Genomic DNA, 23,381 nt, shown 5'->3' with positions numbered 1-23,381 from the left:
AGGCCAGCCAAAACAGTGACGAAAAGAATGAGGGCAGCTAAAAATGGAGCTTAACAAAGGATAAAAACAAAGAGATAAAAACGATTTACATGTATTAATGAAGTGCAGAAGAACATAATGATTCCTTACTACTGGATTCCAGCCCGCTAGAAAATTTAAGTAAGGGCACATGTAATCTGCTTCTAAATTCTGTTTACTACAGAATATATTAATTTTGGCTAATCATAAAATACAAGGGAAGAGGAACAGTTCATACATCTGAATAAATTCCTTGTTATTTTTTCATGCCCTCCACTCCAACTGATTGTCAAGCAATTTAAAGAGACAAATGAACTAAAAATGTAAATAGGTGTTATGTAGGGCAGTGATTTGTTTCCTTCTTCCTCGTGTTCATATTACATCCTCCTTCCGCAGCCATTGCTCCATTCTCCTCAGCACCCTACCCAGAGCTTCCTTCACTCGATCATTCCTTAGACAATAGATCAGTGGATTGAGAAAAGGAGTGACTGCGGTGTAGAAAAGAGTAACTATTTTAGTCACTTGCAGATGATTTTCTCCACCTAGGTGTACATACATGCCGATTGCTGAGCCATAGTAAAGGGCAACCACCAAAAGGTGCATAGATATGGTCGAAAAGGCCTTCTTACTACTTTGTTGGTTAGAGAACTTTATCAGTGTGAGAATGATAGTGCCATAGGAAAGAATCACAAAGACTAAGTTGCCTAATATAATTAGAACATTCATGGAAAACTGAAAGATAAGGGGAGCTTTTGGAAGTGGAGGGCAGGCTAGGGCCAGAAGGGGGCCTTGATCACATAAAAAATGATCAATGATATTGGGGCCACAGAAGGTCAGCCTGGAGATCAAAGTCACTGGGACAGCATATCCCAAGAACCCAGCAATCCAGCAATCAGCCACAAGCTTGGAACAATTTTTTTGAGACATAATTGTTGGGTAGTGGAGCGGGTGGCAGATGGCCAAGAAGCGATCCAAGGCCATGGTCGAGAGGAAAAAGCATTCAGTGCTGCCCAGTGAGAAGAAAATGTAGAACTGAAGGAAACAGGCTTGGAAGGAGATGATTCCTTGAGGAGAAGCTAGATCGAAGATCATACGGGGTATGGTGGTGGTCACGTAGCACATCTCCATCCAGGAGAAGTTGCCCAAGAGGATATACATGGGCAGCTGGGCTAACTGGGCATCTGTTTGTACCAGAGTGATGATAATGGTGTTCTCAATCAAAGAAATTATGTAAAGAATAGTAAAAAAGATAAGGAGGAGGAACCGCTTCTGCTGCCCACCCTCCAAACCCAGCAAAATGAATTCCTGGACTGTGGTCCCATTGGCCAGCTCCATCTGGAATCAGAGAAAAGAGTAAAAATTACAAATTGTTAAAGAAGTACCATTTACAAATCTATCAATATGCTTCCATCAAGGATCTAAAAATGCTTAATTATAGAATTGTCCAATTAACGAGAAAGAAACGTTCTGGCATTGCTTGTGGATAAATGTTCCAAAACTGGTGTGATTTTATTAGGGATAATTCTACTACCTCCTGGTGTTGGGTATTACATCCCTCCCAACCAGGAATGGCAAATGTTTTTTGATTCATTTACCAAAACAACACCCCCCCCCCAAAAACAGCCTCATTTGTCAAGTGAGATATTGAAATACTTTTCCTTATTTTCTAATACAGTGACAGCTTCACAACCTGTTTAGGGTTACTGTTCCTTAATACAATTAATAATATTAATTGGCAGCACACTGCCTATTGGGGGATTGTGTTTTTTTTTCCTATCAGAAGTTAGGTGGGATCACAAGGAGTTGTGTAAGGATGAAGTCCACCTTTATTTTATCAGTTGGAGTGACTGACAAGATCAACTTTCCTAATCTTTGGTTTGTGATGATACCACTTAACATAAAGGACCTCAGTTGGAGGTCTCAGCTAACAATGAAATTAAGCAGGAAGGCTGTACAATGACAGCTGTTTTTAATAATAAAGGCAGCACCTTTGAAAGAATTTGGAATTACTCAATCTTTGAGCAAGCTGCCAATCAAAGATGCTAGCAAGGTTGAAGCAGCCCTAGGAATGGGCCACAGACATTCCTGGGTGTTCTGTTTCAATTTCCTTTGTCTTGAGCTCTTTCTCATATCTACGTTCTTTCTTGCTTTGTCTTCACAATTTCCCCTTTAAAGATTAAACCCTTATATTTTGTCTTTCTTTCAACTTTTAAAAATGGGTACATGCAGAGTACAACTGAAGGCATACCCAATATTTTCATTTTTCTAGATGTTGTCTTGGGGAAAATGAAGAGTGATCAGGGTAGCAACTCTGCTGAGTTAAAACAAAAAACAAAATATGTAACACTAAATTTGACAATATTAGATTAAGGACATAAGAACAAAAGGAATGCCCTGATGGATTGGGCCCCAGCCCATCTATTCCAACAGTCTGTTGGAACGATGGTCAACCCAAGTGCACAAGGAAGCCCGCTAGTCTCCCAGCAGATGGCCTTCAGAGGCGGTCCTCCAGCCATCAAGGCTAGTAGCCATGAGTTAGTTCAACCCTTTTTTGAAACCAGCCAAACTGGTAGCCAGCACTACATCTTGCGGTAACAAATTCCAAAGTTGAATTAAGCATTGTGTAAAAAATAAATAAATAAATTCCTTTCCTCTATCCTGTTTCTTCCAGCAGTCAATTTCACTGGGTGACTTCTGGTTCTAATATTTGGGAAGGGGAAAATAGCTTCTCTTTGTCTACTTTATCCACACTGGGTGTAAGTTCATACAACTCAATCATTTCCCCTCTCATCCACCTCCTTTGTAGACTAAAAAGCCCCAAATGTCACAACCTTACTTCATACAGAAACTGCTCCAGCCCCTTGATCATCTTAGTTGCCCTCCTCTGAAGCTTCTCTAGGTCCACCATATCCTTTTGAGGTGCAGCAACCAGAACAGCACACAATATCCCAGATGCAGTTGCACCATTGATGTATATGGGGGCATTATAATATTGGGATCTCTATTTTCTTATTATCCCTGACATGCTGTTGGTGTCCAATAGTCCAACTCTGTACCACTGTTGCTGATCAGAATCCTGATCTAACTAAAAATGAAAAATTAGGCTGATTGCTAAAAGCAGGGCTGCTGCAGAGAATCATAGTACTGCTGATCATTCCTTTTTACTCATTTCTATGATTCTGAAAGAATCATATCAAAATTTTTAAAAAATAGAAGATTTTTTTTTCTCCAGAAAGTGGGACAATCTGTCCCAACCCATATCCTTTACCATGGTCACAATTCATTTTTGTTTTTTTTACCTGTATTGCATTTAGAAAGCTATTTCATCCAGCAGAAGTCTTGCTACAGTAGCTCCACTGCAGTATGGTGTGAGGACAATGTCTTTTTTGCTGTGTCTTCTTCTGTTAATGTGGCCATAGGTGCAGAAATCATAGACAAAAGTGAATAGCAACACCTTACTTGCCTCCGATCAGTATTTCTTAGCCTTTGTGAAAATGTCCCTCAAGATCACTTCATTATCCTCCAGAATAGCATCTCATTGGGGACTGTCACCTTCTTCGAAACAGTCATTTTTTAATTGTAAATACTTTCTGGAGTTCTTTGTTAAGCATAAGAACTTTGGAACATGAAGATTTTACTTTAAATAGGTAGCAATTCCCTTCACTTACATGTTGTCGCTGTACATTATAGTTCTCTTTAGTTTTTTGTGTGTGCAGAAGTGTTGATGTGTGTCAGTTCAAAGTTGGAACCAGAGTGGAAACCAGCACCATCTACGTGATTCAGTATCCTTGAATCCTTTGTTAAATATGAGTTATTTTGAACATTTAGATAGAGAGATGCAACACTTATAGAGGAAATATCTGCTGGCTTGGAGATGAAGTAAAAGCAACATTCTGTTTGGAACATTGTAATAATTATGCTGATCTGAAGCAAAAGTTACTGATGTCAGAGCTTTTAATGGATCTGTTCAGCATTTTATCTTGGTATTCAGTGAGTTTTTTCCCCACTGAAATACAGTATACTGATCTTCCTGCTATATAGTGAATCTTTCCCCATTGGACCCAACATTACATGGTGTCATTTTCCCTATGTTCCATCACACTGATTTCATCTTGCCCCCAATCCATGAATTTAAACGGTCTCTAGTGATAGTGCTGTTAGAGTAAATCTTTTCTTCCTATGGGCTTTCTTGCAAAATGGCTGCTGTGGGTCTTGATGCTTCACAAAGTCATAGCCCTGGGAGATATCATCAGATATCAGCACTGATATATCAGAACACAAATGGTCACTCCCTGGTTCCCCAAGCAGCAGGATGTTCTGCTTATATTTGTTCTTTTTCTGGAAATACAGTGATACCTCGGGATACGAACGCCTCTGCTTGCAAATTTTTCGGGTTACGACCAGCTCCGGCCCCAAAAATTTACCTCGGTTTGCGAACTCCGCCTCGGGGTACGAACCGGATCGGCGGCCATTTTCCACCGTGACACGTGGTCCGCGGCCATTTTCTGCCCGTGCCACGTGGTCCGCGGCCATTTTTCTGCCCGTACCACGTGGTCCGCAGCTGTTTTTCCGGCCCTGCCGCGTGGTCCGCGGCCGTTTTCGCGCTGCACCGCGCCGCGCGGGGCCGTTTTTGCGCTGCGCTGTGCCGCGCCAGGCCGTTTTCGCATCGGGCCATTTTCGCGCCACGCCGCACCCGGCCGTTTTCGCGCCCCACCACGCCGGGCCCGGCCGCTTTCCTGCCTGACGCGTGGTCCGTGGACGCCAGAATGGATTAACGGTAATTACATTGAACCTTATGGGAAATTGCCTCGGGTTGCGACCAAATTCGGGCGGGGGGCGGAACGGATTAACCGGATTTACATTGAACCCTATGGGGAAATTTGCCTCGGGGTGCGACCAAATTTGGAGGGCGGAACAGATTAACCGGATTTACATTGAACCCTATGGGGAAATTTCCTTCGGGTTACGACCAACTCGGGATACGCCCAGAGTCACGGAATGGATTAAGTTCGTATCCTGAGGTACCACTGTACATTATCTCCAAGAAAAGCCCTGGGATGCATCATTCTCATTGTTTTTAATTTGTAAAAAAATTGTGTGGAATCAGAATCATAAAGCTGAAGGGGCTATTTGGGCACTCAGTATTGCTCAGTTGAAGAATCCAAATTTAAACATCCCAGACAGAAGGTTGCCCAGCCTCTTGTTGAACACACCCAGTGAAGTGGACACTTTTTCTAACATTCACATGGAGTCTGCCTTCCTGTGACTTAAATTCCTTCTTCTGTGTCCTGCACTCTGGGACAGTAGAAAACAGGTCTTGCTTTTCTGTAGTGTGACATTATTTCAGATATCTGAAGAATGCTGTTGTATCCCTCTCTCAATGGTACACGTCCTCAATTCCTTCAGTCTCTTTTCATAGGAAAATCTGATCATACTTGTGGTCCGTCTCTGGACCTATTCCAATTTTTCTGATCTCTTAAAATGTATTGTCTAGACATGGACACAGTACTCAAGAACTAGACACAGTACTTGAGTGAAAAATTGTAATTCACAAACTATATATATATATATATATATATATTTGACATATAGACATAGACGTAGACATAGCCTAAATGTGCACTTCCCCTTTTTGCAGCCATACAAAATGCAAACTCATATTCAGTCTCCAGTTAATATTACAAGATTGTTCTAGCCATTAGTAAACCAGATATTCCCTATCCTATAACTGTTCTTTTCATCTTTGTTTCCTAAGTGAACTTTGTAACTTTCAGTCTATTTCTCTACCCCTACCAAGATTTTGAATTTTATATCTGTCTTCTAGGATATGAGCTGTTTCAGTGAGTTTGTGCTTATCTGGCAATCTGATAAGTTTTCTCTCAATTTATTTGTTCAAGTCACTTAAAACAATTGAAGAATAGAGGACCCAGAATTGATCCTTGTGGTACTCCATGTGGATGTTATGAAGTTCATGTAGTAACCAAAAGCCTACTTGGACAGTGGAATTTTTCTTTTCAAGATGACACAAATACTGTTTTTATTAAAGAAGTATGCTTTTGGCTTAGATTGTCTGTACATTTTGGTGCTTGAGTTTGATTTTGCTTATATCCCTCTTCTGCAATTTTTAGACTACTCCTTGTTCCATATCAGTCTCACCTTTCTTCTTAGCAATCTGCCCATTGCTTCTTTCACCTGATTGTTCCTCAGACAGTAGATCAAGGGGTTGAGAAAGGGCGTAACGGCAGTATAGAAGAGAGTCACTGCCTTAGTGACACCTAACTGACTTTCCCCACCTGGTATTAAGTACATCGCTATCACTGAACCATAGAAAAGTGAGACCACAATTAAATGGAAAGTGACAGTAGAAAAGCCCTTCCTACGACTACCTTTGTTGGAGGTCTTCATTAGAGTGAGAATCACAATGCCATAGGACAGAACAATAAATGACAGATTTCCTAGGAGCAGACCACTGAGACAAATCTGACTCAGAATGGAAGCTTTTCCAAGTGGAGGGCAAGTCAAGGATAGGATTGGACCAGAGTCACACAAAAAGTGGTCAATGACGTTGGGGCCACAAAAGGACGACTTAGAGATCAACGTTGCTGGAACAAGATACCACACAAAGCCAAAAATCCAACAAACAGCCACCAGAATGTAGCAGACATTTTGAGACATAATATGTGGGTAATGCAATGGGTGGCAGATGGCCAGATACCGATCTAAGGCCATGGCTGAGAGGAAAAAACATTCAGTGCCACCTAGGGAGAAGAAGATATAGAACTGGATGAAACACTCATTGAAGGAAATGATTCCACCAGGGACGGCTAAATCAAAGAGCATGCGAGGAACTGTGGTGGACACATAGCACATTTCCAGCCAGGAGAAGTTGCTCAGCAGGATATACATAGGAAGTTGGCCCAGGTGGGTGTCCAGAAGCACCAGGATAATAATGGTGATGTTCTCAGCCAGGGTGAGCACGTAGAGAATAGCGAAAAAGATGAGAAGCAGCAAGTGGTTGTGCTGTCCAATTCCAAACCCTAATAAAACAAATTCCTCTACTGAAGTCAAGTTGGTTGAATCCATCTGGAATGAGATAAGAATTTACATCTTGACCCATATTCTGTTACCTCGTTTTACCAGTCACCTTCCTAAAATACAAACTAAGCAAATATTCAAGTTTATGTGTGAAATAGGATGGGGTGGATGGAGTGGTGCACCAAGGTTTCAGATTTCAAATTGTGCTTTAATATTGCAGTAATCAATTGGTACAAACAAAATGAACTGAATTATGTAGTACATTATAGGAATATTAACCAACCATATTGCTTAAAGTAATCATTTGAATAGTACACCTACAATATTAAAATAATGGAAGGAAGGAAGGAAGGAAGGAAGGAAGGAAGGAAGGAAGGAAGGAAGGAAGGAAGGAAGGAAGGAAGGAAGGAAGGAAGGGAAATTGGAATTTCAAGATGATTATTTTATATCAGCTGCCCTTAATATGGTTTCCTTCAGATTAATTTGACTATCAATTCTAGAGATGATGAAAGTTTGTAATTTTAGTGGTCTGTCTGAAACGAGCAAAGGAGACATCAGCATGACTGTACCATTTGTCATAGGGATTTATTTATTTATTTATTTATTTATTTATTTATTTATTTATTTATTTATTTAGTAAGGCACTCTTTGCTACCCAAGTTTCAAAGAGAGAGCCAAACAAAAACTTGAGATGAGACTTCTTTGAAAGTAAACAGATATATTTTGGCCAAGGCACATCTGGGTGAACCCAATCAACATCGTGGCAATGAACACTGATTGAACCAACCCTTGCAAAGCAAGCATCAGAGGTTTTATAGAAAGGTACAGCTGTAAAAAATTCAAATCAGATAGTACATCCTCTCAACTCCATATGAGGGATTTTTGGGATGGTCTAGGGGAGGGGTAAAGGTGGGTCCTAAAGAGGTGAATCTAAGTTTTATCTTTCTTTTCTTGTGACCAAGGAAACATCACGTAAGCCTTTGTTCCTCTTTGTTCCTCTTTAGAATTTAGGGTCCCTCTTTCTTGAGGAACTTCCTTTGTCTGATACCAAGTTAATTTACAACTTGTTTATTCAAAGGCAGGCATCTAGAGGATGGCTTCCTTGGGGCAAAAGAAACAAAGGAAATGGGGTGGGGGAATGCCGTGCTCTTTAAAAAGCAAAAAGCAAGTTGCAAGTTAAAGTTTTAGACATGATGGGAGATAGAGTGCATTATTAAATAGAGTATAAAATTGTGTATTAAAATAATGCCCTTCAATGTATTTATTTATGCCATGTGTATGGCCCATCTATCCAAGAAACTCAGCAAACAAGCAAAGCAAAGGATCACATTAAACATGAACAACAACTAAAACAGCACTGAGGTTCAAGAAAAACCCTAACCCTTAGACAGGTGCAGTCATTTGGAGCTCCCATTAATGTTCCACCCCCTCCTTCCCGTTGTAGGATCTGCTCAATATTTAGTAACTGTGAAATCTGTACGAAGGAGAAATTGGAGTTAATACATGAGTTACCTTGAACATACAAATACATGCATGCATTATGATGGCCATGGATACAATTCATACCTACTGATATTTGAAGGGGGGGGGCGGGCAGGTTAGGCTGCCTATTGACTATTATGTTTTGGGGTGATGGAGTTCTGCAAGAGACTTTACCAAGGATGTAAACAGCCCAAAAGAGACTGGGGGAGGCCTATGAATTGGCAGCCAAGACTGTGCTAAATGAAATGAGAGGAATAAAACTGCTGATGACCAATGGGTGAGAAAACAAGAAGCATCCTAGAGCACAGAACTTTGCTGAAAAATGGGAGTTTGCAAGGGATGCATAAAATCACCAATAGCCTAAGTAATAAAGGAGAAGTTGAACAATTCCAGTCTCTCCCAGCCCTAGGAAGGAGGCAATGACAGGTCGCTTCCAAAACATTGCCAAGACAACTCCAAGGACTAGTCTAGGCAGTTGCCAGGAGTCAAGAATGACTTGAAGGCAAACACACACACACACATACACAGAAAAAAGAGATCTCCCTCCCCCAAACAACCTTAAGGATCCACCTCCTCACCTAGCCTTTCCTTGTGTGACTCTTTGAGACATACTTGTATTTTATTTTTAGCAAGGGTGACCTAGAGCTAAGCAGCTTCTTGAAGAACAGTTCAGAGATGCTGGGAAGCAAAACTCTTTCTCCAGTCAACCAATGGCACAGCCATATATCCTGCTTGCAGTGGTGCAAGGAAAGTCTTGAGTATTTCTTGTACAGAAGTGCACTACATCATCCTCAATGTCCCCACAGTCTGCTGTCAAAGGAGCTTCTGCTGTAGTTTCTGACTCCACTAGAAAAGGGGTGTTTTGCAGCCCTGCAAAGAAGCTGCTCCATAGCTTCACTGTAGGGATGTCATCAGAAGCAGCCAGCAACCGTGCAAGGAAGACCTGGGCAGCCTTTGCATGGGCTGCTGGCTGCAAAGCTGCTCCAATCAGAGAAAGGAGCTCTTCCCAGTTATTCCTTCTTCTTCCCCCTGCTTTACCTGAGTGGCAGGAGAAGAGTTTCAGAGATGGAGGAACAACTCTTTGGTTGCTCGTTCCCTGATCCATGAAGTGATCACTGCATGGGTTGGAGAATTGACAGTAGAAGACCTGCTATCCCCCTTCTCCCCCAATACAAGAAGTGGGGAAAGAAAGCAGAATAGGGCTTCTTCTTTCTCACTGCCTCTCTTGCCATGGGTGGCAGGAGAAATGGGGGAGGAAATTTGGGTAGATAAGCAGCGGAGAATGGGACCTTTGGTGCCAATCCTCTGATCCCATGGAATGATCATCCCTTGGCATCAGAGAAGTGACAGGAGAAGAACAGTAGGTCTCCTGCTGCCAGTTATCAGCACCAAGTGAAGTGTTCCCTACATATTCCCTCTTCCTTTGGGCTTTCAATACAGACTGAACCCTGCTCTGTTTCTGATCAGCACTTCTTGAAGCTGGCAGCATTTTCTGCCTGCTCCCACACTGTATAACTCCACTTTAGTTGATTTAAATAACTGCACACTTGATAGCTACCATGTGGAAAAACTGCGCATCTTGCTCTCTGGCATCTTTGAGTGTATCATGCCATTAGCTAAACGATATGCCAATTATTTATTAAAAAATCTGTTCCCAAAGGTAGAAAATATTTTACCAGGGTTCAGGGCTCTGTTGTACCAGCTGTAGAAACGGACAGCCTTTTCATTGAGGTAGGCCTGATGTAAGTTTGATAGTGATCAATGTGTAAGATTTGCCAGCTGCTATGTCAGTAAAATATGCTGACTTTTCTGCAATGGAGCATATTGTTTTTGGCAGATACAATCCAAGATATTATAAAAGAAACATGTTCCCCCCCTCCCCCAACATACAACCCATAACAAGACATAATTAACTGCCTTATGTGTCCTGGATCACAATACACATATCTATTTTTAAGTTCAATGTGTAGTGAGAAGCCAGTCTCTAAATGGTAAACCTACTGAAACTATCCAAATCTTGCAGACCCAGTGGAATGATAGCCAATCTTCTTTTTTCTTTTTGCTAAACAAACCATGTCTTGTCAACAGATGGTATTAATCAGCATTCCCCTGCAATATGGAAGGAATATTTTATACCAGATTCCATCTCAAATGGTTGGAGATGCAAGGACCCATTTCTTGCAACAGCAGAAGCTGAATTTGGTCCACAATGGGGAGAAATGCTGAAATAATGGCCTATGTTATAGCATAACTGCATATAGAGGCTAAAAGAATTAGGAAAACGAAGCATATTAATCTGTGCTCTAGTGAAGATCATATCCTTTCTCATCTATAAAAATTGGACTAATCAATGTATGTTTTATCTTCCATTGAAAATATCATTCCAATGGAATAAGGTTGTTTTTATTAGCAAGTTTATGGATACATTTCATCAGGAGTTCCATAGGAGTGATATATTGTCTACTCGCTTGCTCCTTTTAAATCACAGCAGCAGATAGATTTTTAAAAATTGGGGCCATAGAATAAGTCTTGAAGAAATTATGCTAACTTGGTGGCTTAGATTTTTTTTTTTTTTGGAAGAACAACCATGAGTTCAGAAAGGAGAAAAAGAAACTCTCTAGAATGCTATTTCACATAGCATATATTCTGTAACTAATGAATTTTTTCTCTCACTACAGTGCATCTGTGGCTTTTCAGCATCAGATATATTCATATAGGATGAATCTGTCTATGCTTATTAGAAGCCACCATGGCTAACTGTTGGAGCCTCTGTGAAAATATATTTCCAAGGGATTCAGGAGTTAGGTGATCTTTAGTGGGGAGTTTCTGGATAGGTTTCCATAGAAATGACACAAGTTTGATATTCATAATATATTCTCCACCTGCTTGTTCTTTTCAAATCACTACAGACACAGCAGTGTGTGTGTTTTTTTTTAAAGGGTAACATCACATGACTTCTGAATTGCTACAGAAACAATTTGCCTTAATTCTAATTCTGCTTTTTACTGAGCCCTTGCAGTTTCCAAAGAATGAAATAGCTATGCTCCACTGACAGGCAAGAATTAGCTGAATTATAGATTGAACATTTCGTGTACTTCAACCTGTACAATAAACTTAGGACAATTTCTCAGATTCAGCTGATTAGCTTAGGAGGAACTCCAAAATGAAGAAAACACACAATGTAATGTCTCCAACATTACATTCAAGAAAGATTGCTTGGATATGAAACCCAGAGATATATTGCCAGTACTAAGAGAAGCTAAGAAAATAGCAGGTTTATTAGGGATGTCCTTCTAGAACCTTCCTGCAAGAAGAAAGGGAAGAAGTAGTTGAAATCATCTGCTTCAATATAGCCCCATGGTTGCAATTATTAAAATCAGAAAAACATTTAAGGTAGAATATGCCTCTATAAAAGTTTTTATTTTATAAGATTATTCTGCTAAGTCAATACATTTCAGCCATATATTGCACATGCATTACCTTCCAAGTGGCACAACAACATCTTACCTTGGTCCTTCTCAAAGGTGTTGGTCAGCCACCAAGTAGGATCTGCTAATGATATAAGTTACGATGTGCTCGATGCTGAGAAATTGTTTGAAAGGATTCTCATCATAGGGCTCTGATAGGGGACTATCACCAAAGGATCTCTCCAAACTCCTAGACAAACTGTCTTGTGAAATCAGAAAGGAGTTAAGTTTGAAAATCTTCCTGGCATGAGTTCCCCAGCAGTTCTAAGCTTCATTTCTTCAACCACATTGACTTCTGCTCTACCAACCACAATTGCAAGCTTTCCAAGGTGAGGCTCTCTTGGATAGTTCACCTGTGAAAACATTCCAAGCATTCCTCTTCTCTCACTGTCTGTGGAAAGTGTCAAGTTTCCATAAGACAATACAGTAATTCCAGTGAGATTGCTACAGTCCCTTTCGTCCTTTCCTATAGGTTGTTAAAAGTTTGTTGCTCCTGATCTTGACCTCAAGAACTTAATAATGGGAAAGAAAGTTCTTTGAATATCTCAAAGTTGAAATACAGAATATCAAGCAGTGTGTTTATGACACTTATTTTTTAAATAGCAATAACAACCCATCATAAATCCCCCAAACATTCACAGAATATAAATAAAGCAACTAATCTTTATCAGCTATAAAAATAGATTACTAAAGTACTCTTTCTGTACTCCTTCCAAGAAAATGACACAGATGTGTCTGTCTAGACCCCAGGAATCAAAGTTGCTCAATAGATGTGTGTGTGTGTCTGTGTGTGTGTGTGCACTCACACATCTCACAAGCTTAACTGAGATTTTATAAACTCTTATTTTCTGGCACTGGACACGAAACTGTAAAAGATGTAGATTTTTTTTGCCAAATTGCCTAAACAGGTTTCTGGGTATTGATTTTAGTGTCGGATCATTTTTCCTTTCCTATGAGATATTCTACTGCTGGCCAAAGTGCTAAGTGCCCTTGTGCTTTTCCAGTTCTGCAAAGTAATTCCTGTTATTGCTGACCGCAATCTATATACCCAAACAATTTGGGTGATGCTGAACAAACCATCTATCAAGACCAATTCATAAATCTGGGCTGTGGTCATCTTAAATAAGAACAATTGGAAAAATTGTTTTCCAAAAACAGAGACTTGACTTATGAGTACACAATCTGTAATTTGTTATGGATTTTTTTGCTTGCTTACACAATTACCCATTTGATTCCACAAGCTTCATTCAGCTCACATAAAAATATTATCAATTAATAGAAAGGTCCTTTAAAGCAACAGCTATTACAACAGCGCAATATGATTGGTGTCTCAAGCCCTCAAACTCCTTGAAATAGCAAAATCTTTATATCTGCCCGGAATTCTACAAGCAGGGCTCCATCTAAACTCCAGCCAGTAGGTTATTCTGGAATGATTGGGGTCTCCCCAGAAAAAGCCTCCTTTGTAGCTCTTGACCCTCTAACATCCCAAAGAGAGGGAACCAGTAGCATTACTGTACTTCCAGGATGATCATGGTGGTAACAGGGATCCTAGCCTTATGGGGTTTTATAGGTGAAAACCAATACAATATTGTATGTAACAGATGACACTAATGTTGTTCAGAGAAAGTAATGAGAACATTTATATGTAATTGATCCTTTCAACAATCTGGGTCACAACGTAAAGACTTCCTTAGTCTTTCTGTTTCCAACTATCCAAAATCAGAAGTGGACTAATATTCTTCAGATTCTACCCCCAAAGACTGATGATGCTCTTTTAATTGAAATATAGCATGTGAAGACCCTTGGTATGCTATCTGAAGATGTGAAAGCAGTTAAAAGATTTCCCAGGTATGCAATTCACAGGAAGGTTCCTGTTCCCATCCTATTTTTCCAGAGTAAGGAATGACTACTGATAGGAATATTGGGATTATGCCATAAAATCATTTTAAAGTTCTTTATGGATGTTCTTTAATGTTGAATAAACTATTCCAAGTATCTCCCACTATTGTGGTCATACATTAGGCCACCATATTTTGTATAATTAGATTCTTAGATTACCAATCCATTTAACTGAGAAATGTTTTATATATATACTGTATATATAAACATTTCTCAGTTAAATATATATATATATATATATATATATATATATATATATATGACTTATCAACGTATAATTGGTTTGTTGCCTAAAGTTAATTTGCATGATCAAGCTTGGGTGAGTCTCTTGGCTGAGACTCAAAAACACTAAATAGTTAATCCCTTGAACTAGATCAATTTCATATATGAGTTTAAAGCCAGGAAGACAGTATTTTATATTCATTTTTATTAAAAACCCCCATATGATCCTGAATTTAAATTCATAATCTCAGCTTCAAAGTAGAAATTTTTCATCCAATATATGATAAACTGAGAAGAGATAGCCAAAGACTGCATTTTGTCCACCATTCCAGTACATTCAGACAGATTTCTTCAATAATTTAAAACTATGGGTTGTGCTTGTTCTTGGAAGACCTTACAATGCAATCCTATTAATGTTGATTAAAAATAAAGTCTCCTGGATTTCATTGGAGAACATTCCAGAGTATGTTGTCTTTGTTTTCTAAAGTGTATGAGAGAGAAGTAGATTCATCTGAGAAATGGTCGAGATTTTGTAAGTTCCCAGAGGCCTTCTCCTAAAGATTCAGATTCCTGGCAAACATTAGTTAGGTAAAGCTTTGTTTCAGAATATTTTAAAACATATTTGGTGTTGGTATGATGGGGGAGGTCACTCCCTTGGCCCTTCCTTTATGGGGTACCACAGGATTCAACCCCCCCCCTCCATTTAACATGGACATGAAACCACTGGATAAGGTCATCTGCCAGTTTATTGGCTGGTATCATTGATATACTGATGATACCCAATTATATCTCTTGATCCCAAGCTGGCCAAGTGATGCTGTTGAGGTCCTATCCCAGTGTCTAGAGGCTGTGAGGTCTGGATGGGGAGAAGCAGACTTTGACTTAATCCTACCAAGACTGAGTAGCTGTGGATATTAGGGTCCGCCAGATCCATGGATTTTCCACTTTTAATCTTGGATTGCACTTCCCCATTCAAGAGTGGTACACAATCTGGGGGTTTTCTTGCACTTTCAACTCCTTTTAGAAGAACAGGTGGAACCTGTGGCCAAGAAGGTATTTGCCTCTCCAGTTGTGCCCTCTCTTGGATCAGGAAGCCCTTCAGACAATCACTCATGATCCAATCACTTTGGGGCTTGATTATTGCAATGCCCTTTACATGGGGCCACTCTTGAAGAATATTTGGAAGCTTCAACTGGTCCAGAATGCAGTGGCATGGGAAGGGATGAACATACCCCTTCTTTGTAAGCTGCACAAGTTGTTAGTATGCTTCCAGGCAAAATTCCAGGTACTGGTTACCAACTGTAAATCTGTACATGGTATAGGGCCAGGTTATTTGAGGGACTCTCTATCTCCCATGGTATGTGCCCAGGCAGTAAGAGCTGGCGAGTTGGTGTTCTTCAAATCTCCTTGATTAAACAATGTCATCTACTGGGACCCAAGAAGCATGCTTTTTATGTCACAGTGCCTGCCTCTGGAACAAAATCTCCTCCAAGATATGTGTTGTTCCCACCTGATGTTATTCAGGAAGGCTTTGAAGATCAGGCTGTTCTTTGATATATTCACCAGGAATCAAGAGTGTCTTTATCATTACCTTAAAAAGTTACACTAAAAGGATTTTTTTTTTCATTTGGAGGAATATAAATAAACTTCCCTTTGCTCTTTTCTCCACACCAAGAAGATGCTGCTTGGTGTCCCCAGCTTCTAATAAGATGTCTAATATCTTGGTAGACTATCCATTTGCTTTCTACTGGGGCCAGAGACTGGGCATTTATTTGGAAGTGACTGTTATGGTGTATCAAGAAAGAACTTACAGGAACTCTTACTGAGGGTGTCCTTGTAAAATGTTAGAAAGATTTTCATAGCAGGAATTCTGCAACTTGTCATTTTATGAAAGTCAAAAATCATCTAAGATCTGGTAGAATAATGGTTTATAGTGTCTGGAGATGCCTTAAAAATAATTGTGGGAGATGGGAATACCTAGACTGTGTATATTATACTTAGGAATATGCTATTTTCTTTGCTATTCTTAATCCTCGAAATTGCTGTTGCAAAAAATTATTAGGAGATAATAATTCCAGTAAGATTGAAAGATAACATTCAGCATTCCTTAATAAATCTTTGCTTCCTTGAGCTGGGAAGACAATTTAACACTATGCTTTGACATTTTAATTTTAACTGTATTGTGATATTCAAACAATAGTTATCATTTCATGGAATCACCCATTTGTTCTCTTTCTGAAAATGTACCAACTATCCCCAAGCAATGCACTGGGATTCAGCTTCTCATAATATTTATTTTTTAAAATCACATAGAATCATGGGATCAGAATGATAAAGGTCAAAACAAGGCCATTCAGACCAGCGAAGGGTGCTCAGCACAGGAATCCAAATTGAGGCATCTCAGATGGCTTCCTAGCCTCTCACTGAACACATCCAGTAAAGTGGATTCCTCTACCATTCTGGGTCACTGCTTCCACTGTCAAATAGCTCTGACTGTTAAGATATTTTTCCTGACATTGAAATGGAATCTGCCTTTCTGTGACTTAAATCCATTGTTGTGTGTTCTGCATTCTGGAAGAGTAGAGAACAGGCTTTTCTTTTCTTTTGTGTGACATAATTTCAGATATTTGAAGAGTGCTCCCATATCCCCATCTCAATGGCACACATGCTCAGTTCCTTTAGTTCTTTACCTAGGAGAATCTGGTCATCATTTCTGGTTCTCTGGGCCTGTTGCAATTCTCTGACTTCTTCTTAAAGTGTGATCTCCAGAACTGGGCACAGTACCCAAGTGGACCCGAGTGAAATAATGTCCTGTGATTTGGGAACTATATACTGTATATTTTTTGACACAGGCTAAATTTGTACTTGCCTTTTTGAAGCCACACACAAGGTAAATTCACACTCAGTCTTTAATCAATTAATATTCCAAGATCACTCTATCCATTGCTTTGGCAAGCATTCCCCACCCTATAACTTAATTTGATTTTTGTTTCCAAAGTGAAGTTCTTTCTGTCTTCTAGGATATTAGCTATTCCACCCCATTTGTCTCATTTGCAAATCTGGAAAGCTTTGCTTCCATTTCTTCATTCAAGTCATTAAAAATATTGAAGAGTAGACAACCTGTAAGAGATTTTGGGGAGGCTAAGAAAGGAAATGACAAGAGAATAGACATGAACAGTCAAGAGATAGCTGACAAATCAGGAGACAGCTTATCTCATAAATAGCAACATGCTCAGATTGAAAGAAACCTGGGAAGAATTACTTTAAATTACTGAAAGAGATTCTTACTTAATTAACTCAGTATACAGTAAATAAGGCTAGAATTTTTTTCTTACAGTTATCAAACTTCTGCACTTATACCATATTACATTAAAACGCCTTATTAAAATCTGTGTACTTTTTCTCCTTTGATTTTACCCAGGTGTGTGGGGCTTGGCAAGACCCAGGACTGAGCCTTGGAATAATCTAGATGGGGTATTATGAGGACGAGATGCAGTCCAGGGATGCCGGACTTCGAATTTTCAAGATGACATAAACATTTACTTTTTAAAGAAGCATGTTTTGTGGTTTGCATTGTCTGTAGGTTTTGGTGTTTTAGTTTGATTTTGCTTATATATCTCTTTTGCAAATATTAGATAATTACTTCCTCCATATCAGTCTCACCTTCCTCCTTAGCAATCTGCCCATTGCTTCTTTCACCTGATTGTTCCTCAGACAGTAGATCAAGGGGTTGAGAAAGGGCGTAACGGCAGTATAGAAGAGAGTCACTGCCTTAGTGACACCTAACTGACTTTCCCCACCTGGTATTAAGTACATCCCTGCCACTGAGCCATAGAAAAGTGTGAGCACAACTAGATGGAAAGAGATGGTAGAAAAGCCCTTCCTACGACTGCTTTTGTTGGAGGTCTTCATTAGAGTGAAAATCACAATGCTATAGGAGACCACGACAAAGGAGATATTGCCTATGAGTAGTCCATTGAGACAAATCTGGCTGAAAATGGGAGCTTTTCCAAGTGGAGGGCAGGCCAAGGATAGGATTGGACCAGGGTCACACAAAAAGTGGTCAATGACATTGGAACCACAAAAGGACAACTTAGAGATCAACGTTGCTGGAACAAGATACCACAGAAAGCCAACAATCCAACAAACAGCCACCAGAATGTAGCAGACATTTTGAGACATAATATGTGGGTAGCGCAGAGGGTGGCAGATGGCCAGATACCGATCTAAGGCCATGGCTGAGAGGAAAAAACATTCAGTGCAGCCAAGGGAGAAGAAGATGTAGAATTGGATGAAACACTCTTTGAAGGAAATTATTCCACCAGGGACTGCTAAATCAAAGAGCATGCGAGGAACTGTGGTGGACACATAGGACATTTCCAGCCAGGAGAAGTTGCTCAGCAGGATATACATAGGAAGCTGGCCCAGGTGGGTGTCCAGAAGCACCAAGATAATAATGGTGATGTTCTCAGCCAAGGTGAGCACATAGAGAATAGTGAAAAAGATGAGGAGCAGCAAGCGGTTGTGTGGTCCAATTCTGAATCCTAGCAACACAAATTCCTCAACTGAAGTCCAGTTGGTTGATACCATCTGGAATAAGATAAGATAATTTCCATCTTGAACCATATTCTATAATTTCAAGTTACCACTTCTCTTCCAAAAGAAGAAGCTAAGCAAAAATCCCTGTGTTTGTGTATGTGTGCATGTATATATGCTTGTATGTGTGTAGAGATGGGGACATCAAAGTACTCTAACATCTTCTAACTCTAATTTTCCACAACAAATCTGTAAATATTTGGTACAAACAAAGTAATTACTAATGCATAGTCTATTATACACTTATTGACCAGCCATGCTTTTTAAATGAATCATCAGCAGGTTATTACATTTTTGCATACTGTGATTAAAAACTAATCAGAAAGAGGAAGGAAGGAAGGAAGGAAGGAAGGAAGGAAGGAAGGAAGGAAGGAAGGAAGGAAGGAAGGAAGGAAGGAAGGAAGGAAGGAAGGAAGGGGATGTTTATTTATATCACCCTCACTCAATGTGTTCCCTTCAGATGAATCTGAACACAATGTCTGGAGATCATGAAGTTTGTAATAAAATGGCTTATTGCCTTCTTGAGGAACTGTGAAGCGAGCAAAGGAGACATCAGCCTGACTGTACCATTTGCCGTAGGTCTGGCCAGCTTGTCATCGCTCACTGCTTCCTATGCAGTAGCGCTCTCTGTAGCTATAGAAGGCAGGATAAAACACTGATGGGAATTTCCTCCCACCCCTTCTTTCCAAAAGCTGCATTGCCATCACTAGCTCTCTTAGGCATTTACACAGAGTGCAAGAAGACTTAATCTGTGAAATTCTCAAATATGATATCATTTCTTGAGAAAAAACCTTGTTTGGAAATATTTCTGAACTTCTCCATTGAGTTTCACAGGAATGTAGGAAACTCCCTTGTGTCAGATCAAACCTTTACTCCATGAAATACAATATTGTTTCCTCTGGTGCTCAGGCACTCCTTCCTCATTAGGTGCTCCTTAATCCATGAAAGGAGGTTCCATTGCATTGAAACAATTGCTCATTATTCATTTATATTCCCCCCAAACCTTTCTTTTTTGGGGGCTTAGTCTTCCCCATTTGAGAAGGGATTTCTCAGGGAGGAGAAAGCAGAAACAGAAAGCATTCTGTTAGCAAATAGTTTAGGCGAATCCTTCATTTAAAGTCCAACTGCACAGTCTGCTTTCCCAAGGGAAGGACCTGTTAGTCTAGAAATTAAACACCATTTTGTGCTGAAATACAGTATAAATGCAAAGTAGAAGAGCTAATAAATGGAGTTGGACATTTGTTAACTGTTATCGCTGAAAGCAGGTAACCCATGTATTTGTCTGACTGAATTACAATTAGAAATGTAGTTTAAAAACCAAAGCTATGGTTTACTGTTGATAGTCATTACTTATTGTTGTCACAGCATCGCCCTGACCAAACCTCTTCTTTCTTGAGAAGGTGGTAGCTGATCAAATTAATCCCTTCATGGTCCTTCCTCACATTGTAAGTCTCTCTTATCTTAGAAGAATAGTTCATGCTTTACCTCAGTGTTACTCCCTCCTACAGAAAGGATGTTCAGATGGAATGAAAATTAGGAATGAGAAAAAGCTGTCATCTTCTCATTCTTATAGTGGTGCTTAAAAATCACATTCAGGGACTGAGCAGGAAGAAAGGATGCGCTGTGTGACTCCCAAGCCTTGAAGGCTGGTGTTAAGTATTGGATGTCCCTTGGAAATTGTGTGTCTCAAGAACAGAGATCATTATCCATAAACCCCAAAGGTGTTTCTTTGGGCCTACTTAAGTTATGAATGGAAAGATGCTATGTTTTCTTATGGTAGAAGGCAGTTAATTCTTACAGATGATCATTCCTTTCATCTTGCCTAAAGGTCCAGCTTTGTGGGCTCTGAAGTGGAGATAATGTGTTGTAGAGGAGGCAGTCACATTTGAAATATTACAGAAAAATATTCAGCTGCTAAAATAAAATAATAGTAAATACCCAAGAACTCTGGAGTCATTTTTCAAGATCTTGCTTCACTGGATGGGAATCAGATATCAGAATGTCCATCTGTCCTAATCCTGCAATATTTTGCAAACAGGCATTGCTGTTTCCAGGCTCAGAGACTTGGCCTTATGGTTGGTGCAGTTTTGCTGCCTCTGATCACTGGTTGTTGTCGAGCTCCAGGAGGAGTGACATAGCTAGGTGGCAGGTTCCCAATGACAATATATTTACAGCTACAACATCTGTTATCAACTTTGTTTGGACCAGCAGCATTTTCAGCTTCTGTGACACTTGAGATACTAGAACAACTTGTTAAATCCTTTAAAACTAAAGAAAAACGATTACTTTTTATAGATATTTGCTATCAATAAATCAGTTTGATCTGCAGATGCTAAGAGATAATTGGAATAAAGAATTTGAGGTTCCTATGTTGCCTAGACAATGGGAGAATGTCTTAACTTCTATAACAAGAGTGTCAGTGGACCTTCAACTATGACTTATACAACAAAAAATGATCTTTAGAACTCATTGGACTCCATGACATTTGTATAGAAAAGGATTGTCTAAGACAGCATGTTATTGGAGATATAATAAGGACAATGCCTCTCTAAAACACATATTTTTACAATGTACTATCCTTGCTAAGTTCTGGGAGAAAGTAGTGGACTCTATAAATGTGACTGTGCGACAAAAGCTAAAATTTTCAGAGGATAATATTCTTTTGAACTATATACCTAGTACATGGAATTTGACATCTGGACAACGGAAATGGATTCTCTATGCCCTTACTATGGCTGAAAGATTGATACTGCAGCATTGGAAAGACAGATGTATGGCCCCGTTCACTCAATGGATGGAATTCCTGTTTGCACTTGCTACTTATGAATAGATTGCCTATAGACTTTGTATGGACAAGAATAATGAAATATGGGATGCATTTATGCAAAATACAGTAGGTTAAAAAAAAGCATGATAGTTATATAAATGTATTAGAAATAAATATAGAGATACTTCCATAATGTTTGTATTAGAAAATTATATATAGAACTGTAACTGTTGCAATGACATATTAGACTTTATATATATTTTTTCCGGTTTATTCTTTTCACTTATTTCATTCTATTTCATCAATGTGGCCTGGCATTGGGCAAGAATGATATAAATCTATATTTTTATTAAAGTTTAAAATCTTTTAAATTTAGATTAATAATGATCTTCCTTCCAGTTCCTGCATTTCTGACACAAGACAAGACTTATTTCATTTTTAAGCTGTTGTTATGTATTTTTATTTGATAATGTGTGTATTTTTGTGTTTTGTTCCCTTTTTTTTCTTTTTCTCTTATTTTAAAAGCAATAAAAAAAATAGATTAAAAAAATAGCTAGGTGGCCAGCTTGGCTCTTCCTGGGAGGAGGAGTCATGAGCTGCCCTGCTGGGTAGTGCAGATTTAGGGCAGTGATTCTCAACCCTAGCAACTTTAAAGTGTCTGGACTTCAACTCCCAGAATTCCCCAGCCAGAACTCTTGGAGTTGAAGTCCTGACATCTTAAAGTTACTAAGATTGAGAAACACTGGTTTGCGGCCTCATAATCTGCAGGGCCTCACAAAATGTCAGAATATCAATTTTTTTCATTTTGCAAATGAGTTCATTATTACTTCTACTAATAAAAGTGATCCCAATTACTTATTTTGTCAACATTTTTTATATATATTCATGTCTCTTAAAATTATTTTAAAATTTACATTTAAGTCTTGTTTCCAGGGAATACTACATTATAATCTAAGAGACAAATCAAGCCAGCCAAATGATAATTATGTAATCAGTAAATGCATTCATTTGAAAATAATTTGTATTTTTCATTTTAAATACTTTGCAATTAAATAATTAAAGTGTGTGTGTGTATGTTTTCAATTTTTTTGCAGCGACCCAAGGTCCTGATTTGGTATGCACCTTAGTGAGATCTTCTGGCATAACTTTTTAACATTGAGCCTCCAAGGTTTATATAGCTTAGGGCCTCACCAAGTCTAAATCTAGCACTGCTGCTGGGTGAGATATTTTGGAGTGTAATAAATCTAAAGTTTCCATAGATCCTAAGTATTTGTCTCTTGGTGTCAGATGTCTTGCCCTTGGCCTGCAATCCAACTTCTTCAGCAGTTTTACCTCCTTTAATCACCAAAGTTGCACATTTGATGAGATCGAATTGCATTCCTGTGTCCTCATTCAATACAAGCACAGTATTCAATAAAATTCAAATTGCCTTCTTGTATCCTCACTGGATAGAAGGACAGTGTTCAATGTATATTCAAGTTCTGCTTTTGATTTTATAATAATTTAAAGGGGAAAGTAATAGTAGCAAATAGCAAATAGTAAACCAAGAGAATGACCTGGATAATATCTTTTTATTGAATAGTAGCAAATAGCAAATAGTAAACCAAGAGAATGACCTGGATAATATCTTTTTATTGAATTTACAAAAGTGGCTTGGTGAAGCCTCGAAAAAGCCTTTGCGATGGGACAAAGAAAAATTGAAGAGAGATCAAATCCTATGACAAAATTTAAATTAATTAAACATTAAGATTTTCAGAAGTAAAAGAAAGGAATATAAAGTTGGTTTATTTGATCAAGGTTAAAATAAGGCATGTTTTTATAAAGTTCTAGCAACATTTTACAGCTTTTTTGCTGACACTGGGATTGAAAAGCTGATGTCTTGTGGATTTGCTTAT

General features: G+C 39.1%; 2 protein-coding genes and 1 pseudogene across 2 annotated transcripts; all 3 read right to left on the bottom strand.

Moving 5' to 3' along the window:
• Window positions 1-390: 390 nt before the first annotated feature.
• Window positions 391-1,353, bottom strand: LOC103063220 (olfactory receptor 11H6-like). The gene has a single exon (XM_025175917.2). The coding sequence runs from the start codon at window positions 1,351-1,353 to the stop codon at window positions 391-393; it is 963 nt and encodes a 320-aa protein (XP_025031685.2).
• Window positions 1,354-6,147: 4,794 nt separating this feature from the next.
• LOC103063458 (olfactory receptor 11G2-like) lies at window positions 6,148-7,110 on the bottom strand. The gene has a single exon (XM_088144162.1). The coding sequence runs from the start codon at window positions 7,099-7,101 to the stop codon at window positions 6,148-6,150; it is 954 nt and encodes a 317-aa protein (XP_088000288.1). The 5' UTR covers window positions 7,102-7,110.
• A 10,622-nt stretch (window positions 7,111-17,732) lies between these two features.
• LOC103063689 (olfactory receptor 11G2-like) lies at window positions 17,733-18,713 on the bottom strand (annotated as a pseudogene).
• Window positions 18,714-23,381: the final 4,668 nt, after the last annotated feature.

Source organism: Python bivittatus, unplaced genomic scaffold (assembly GCF_059951505.1).
Source record: "Python bivittatus isolate LINGU-HERP-01145 unplaced genomic scaffold, Pbiv_v1 ctg000430_np1212, whole genome shotgun sequence".
Classification (NCBI taxonomy): Eukaryota; Metazoa; Chordata; class Lepidosauria; order Squamata; family Pythonidae; genus Python; species Python bivittatus.
Note: the sequence above shows the minus strand (reverse complement) of the source record. Positions and strands in the feature narration are given on the sequence as shown.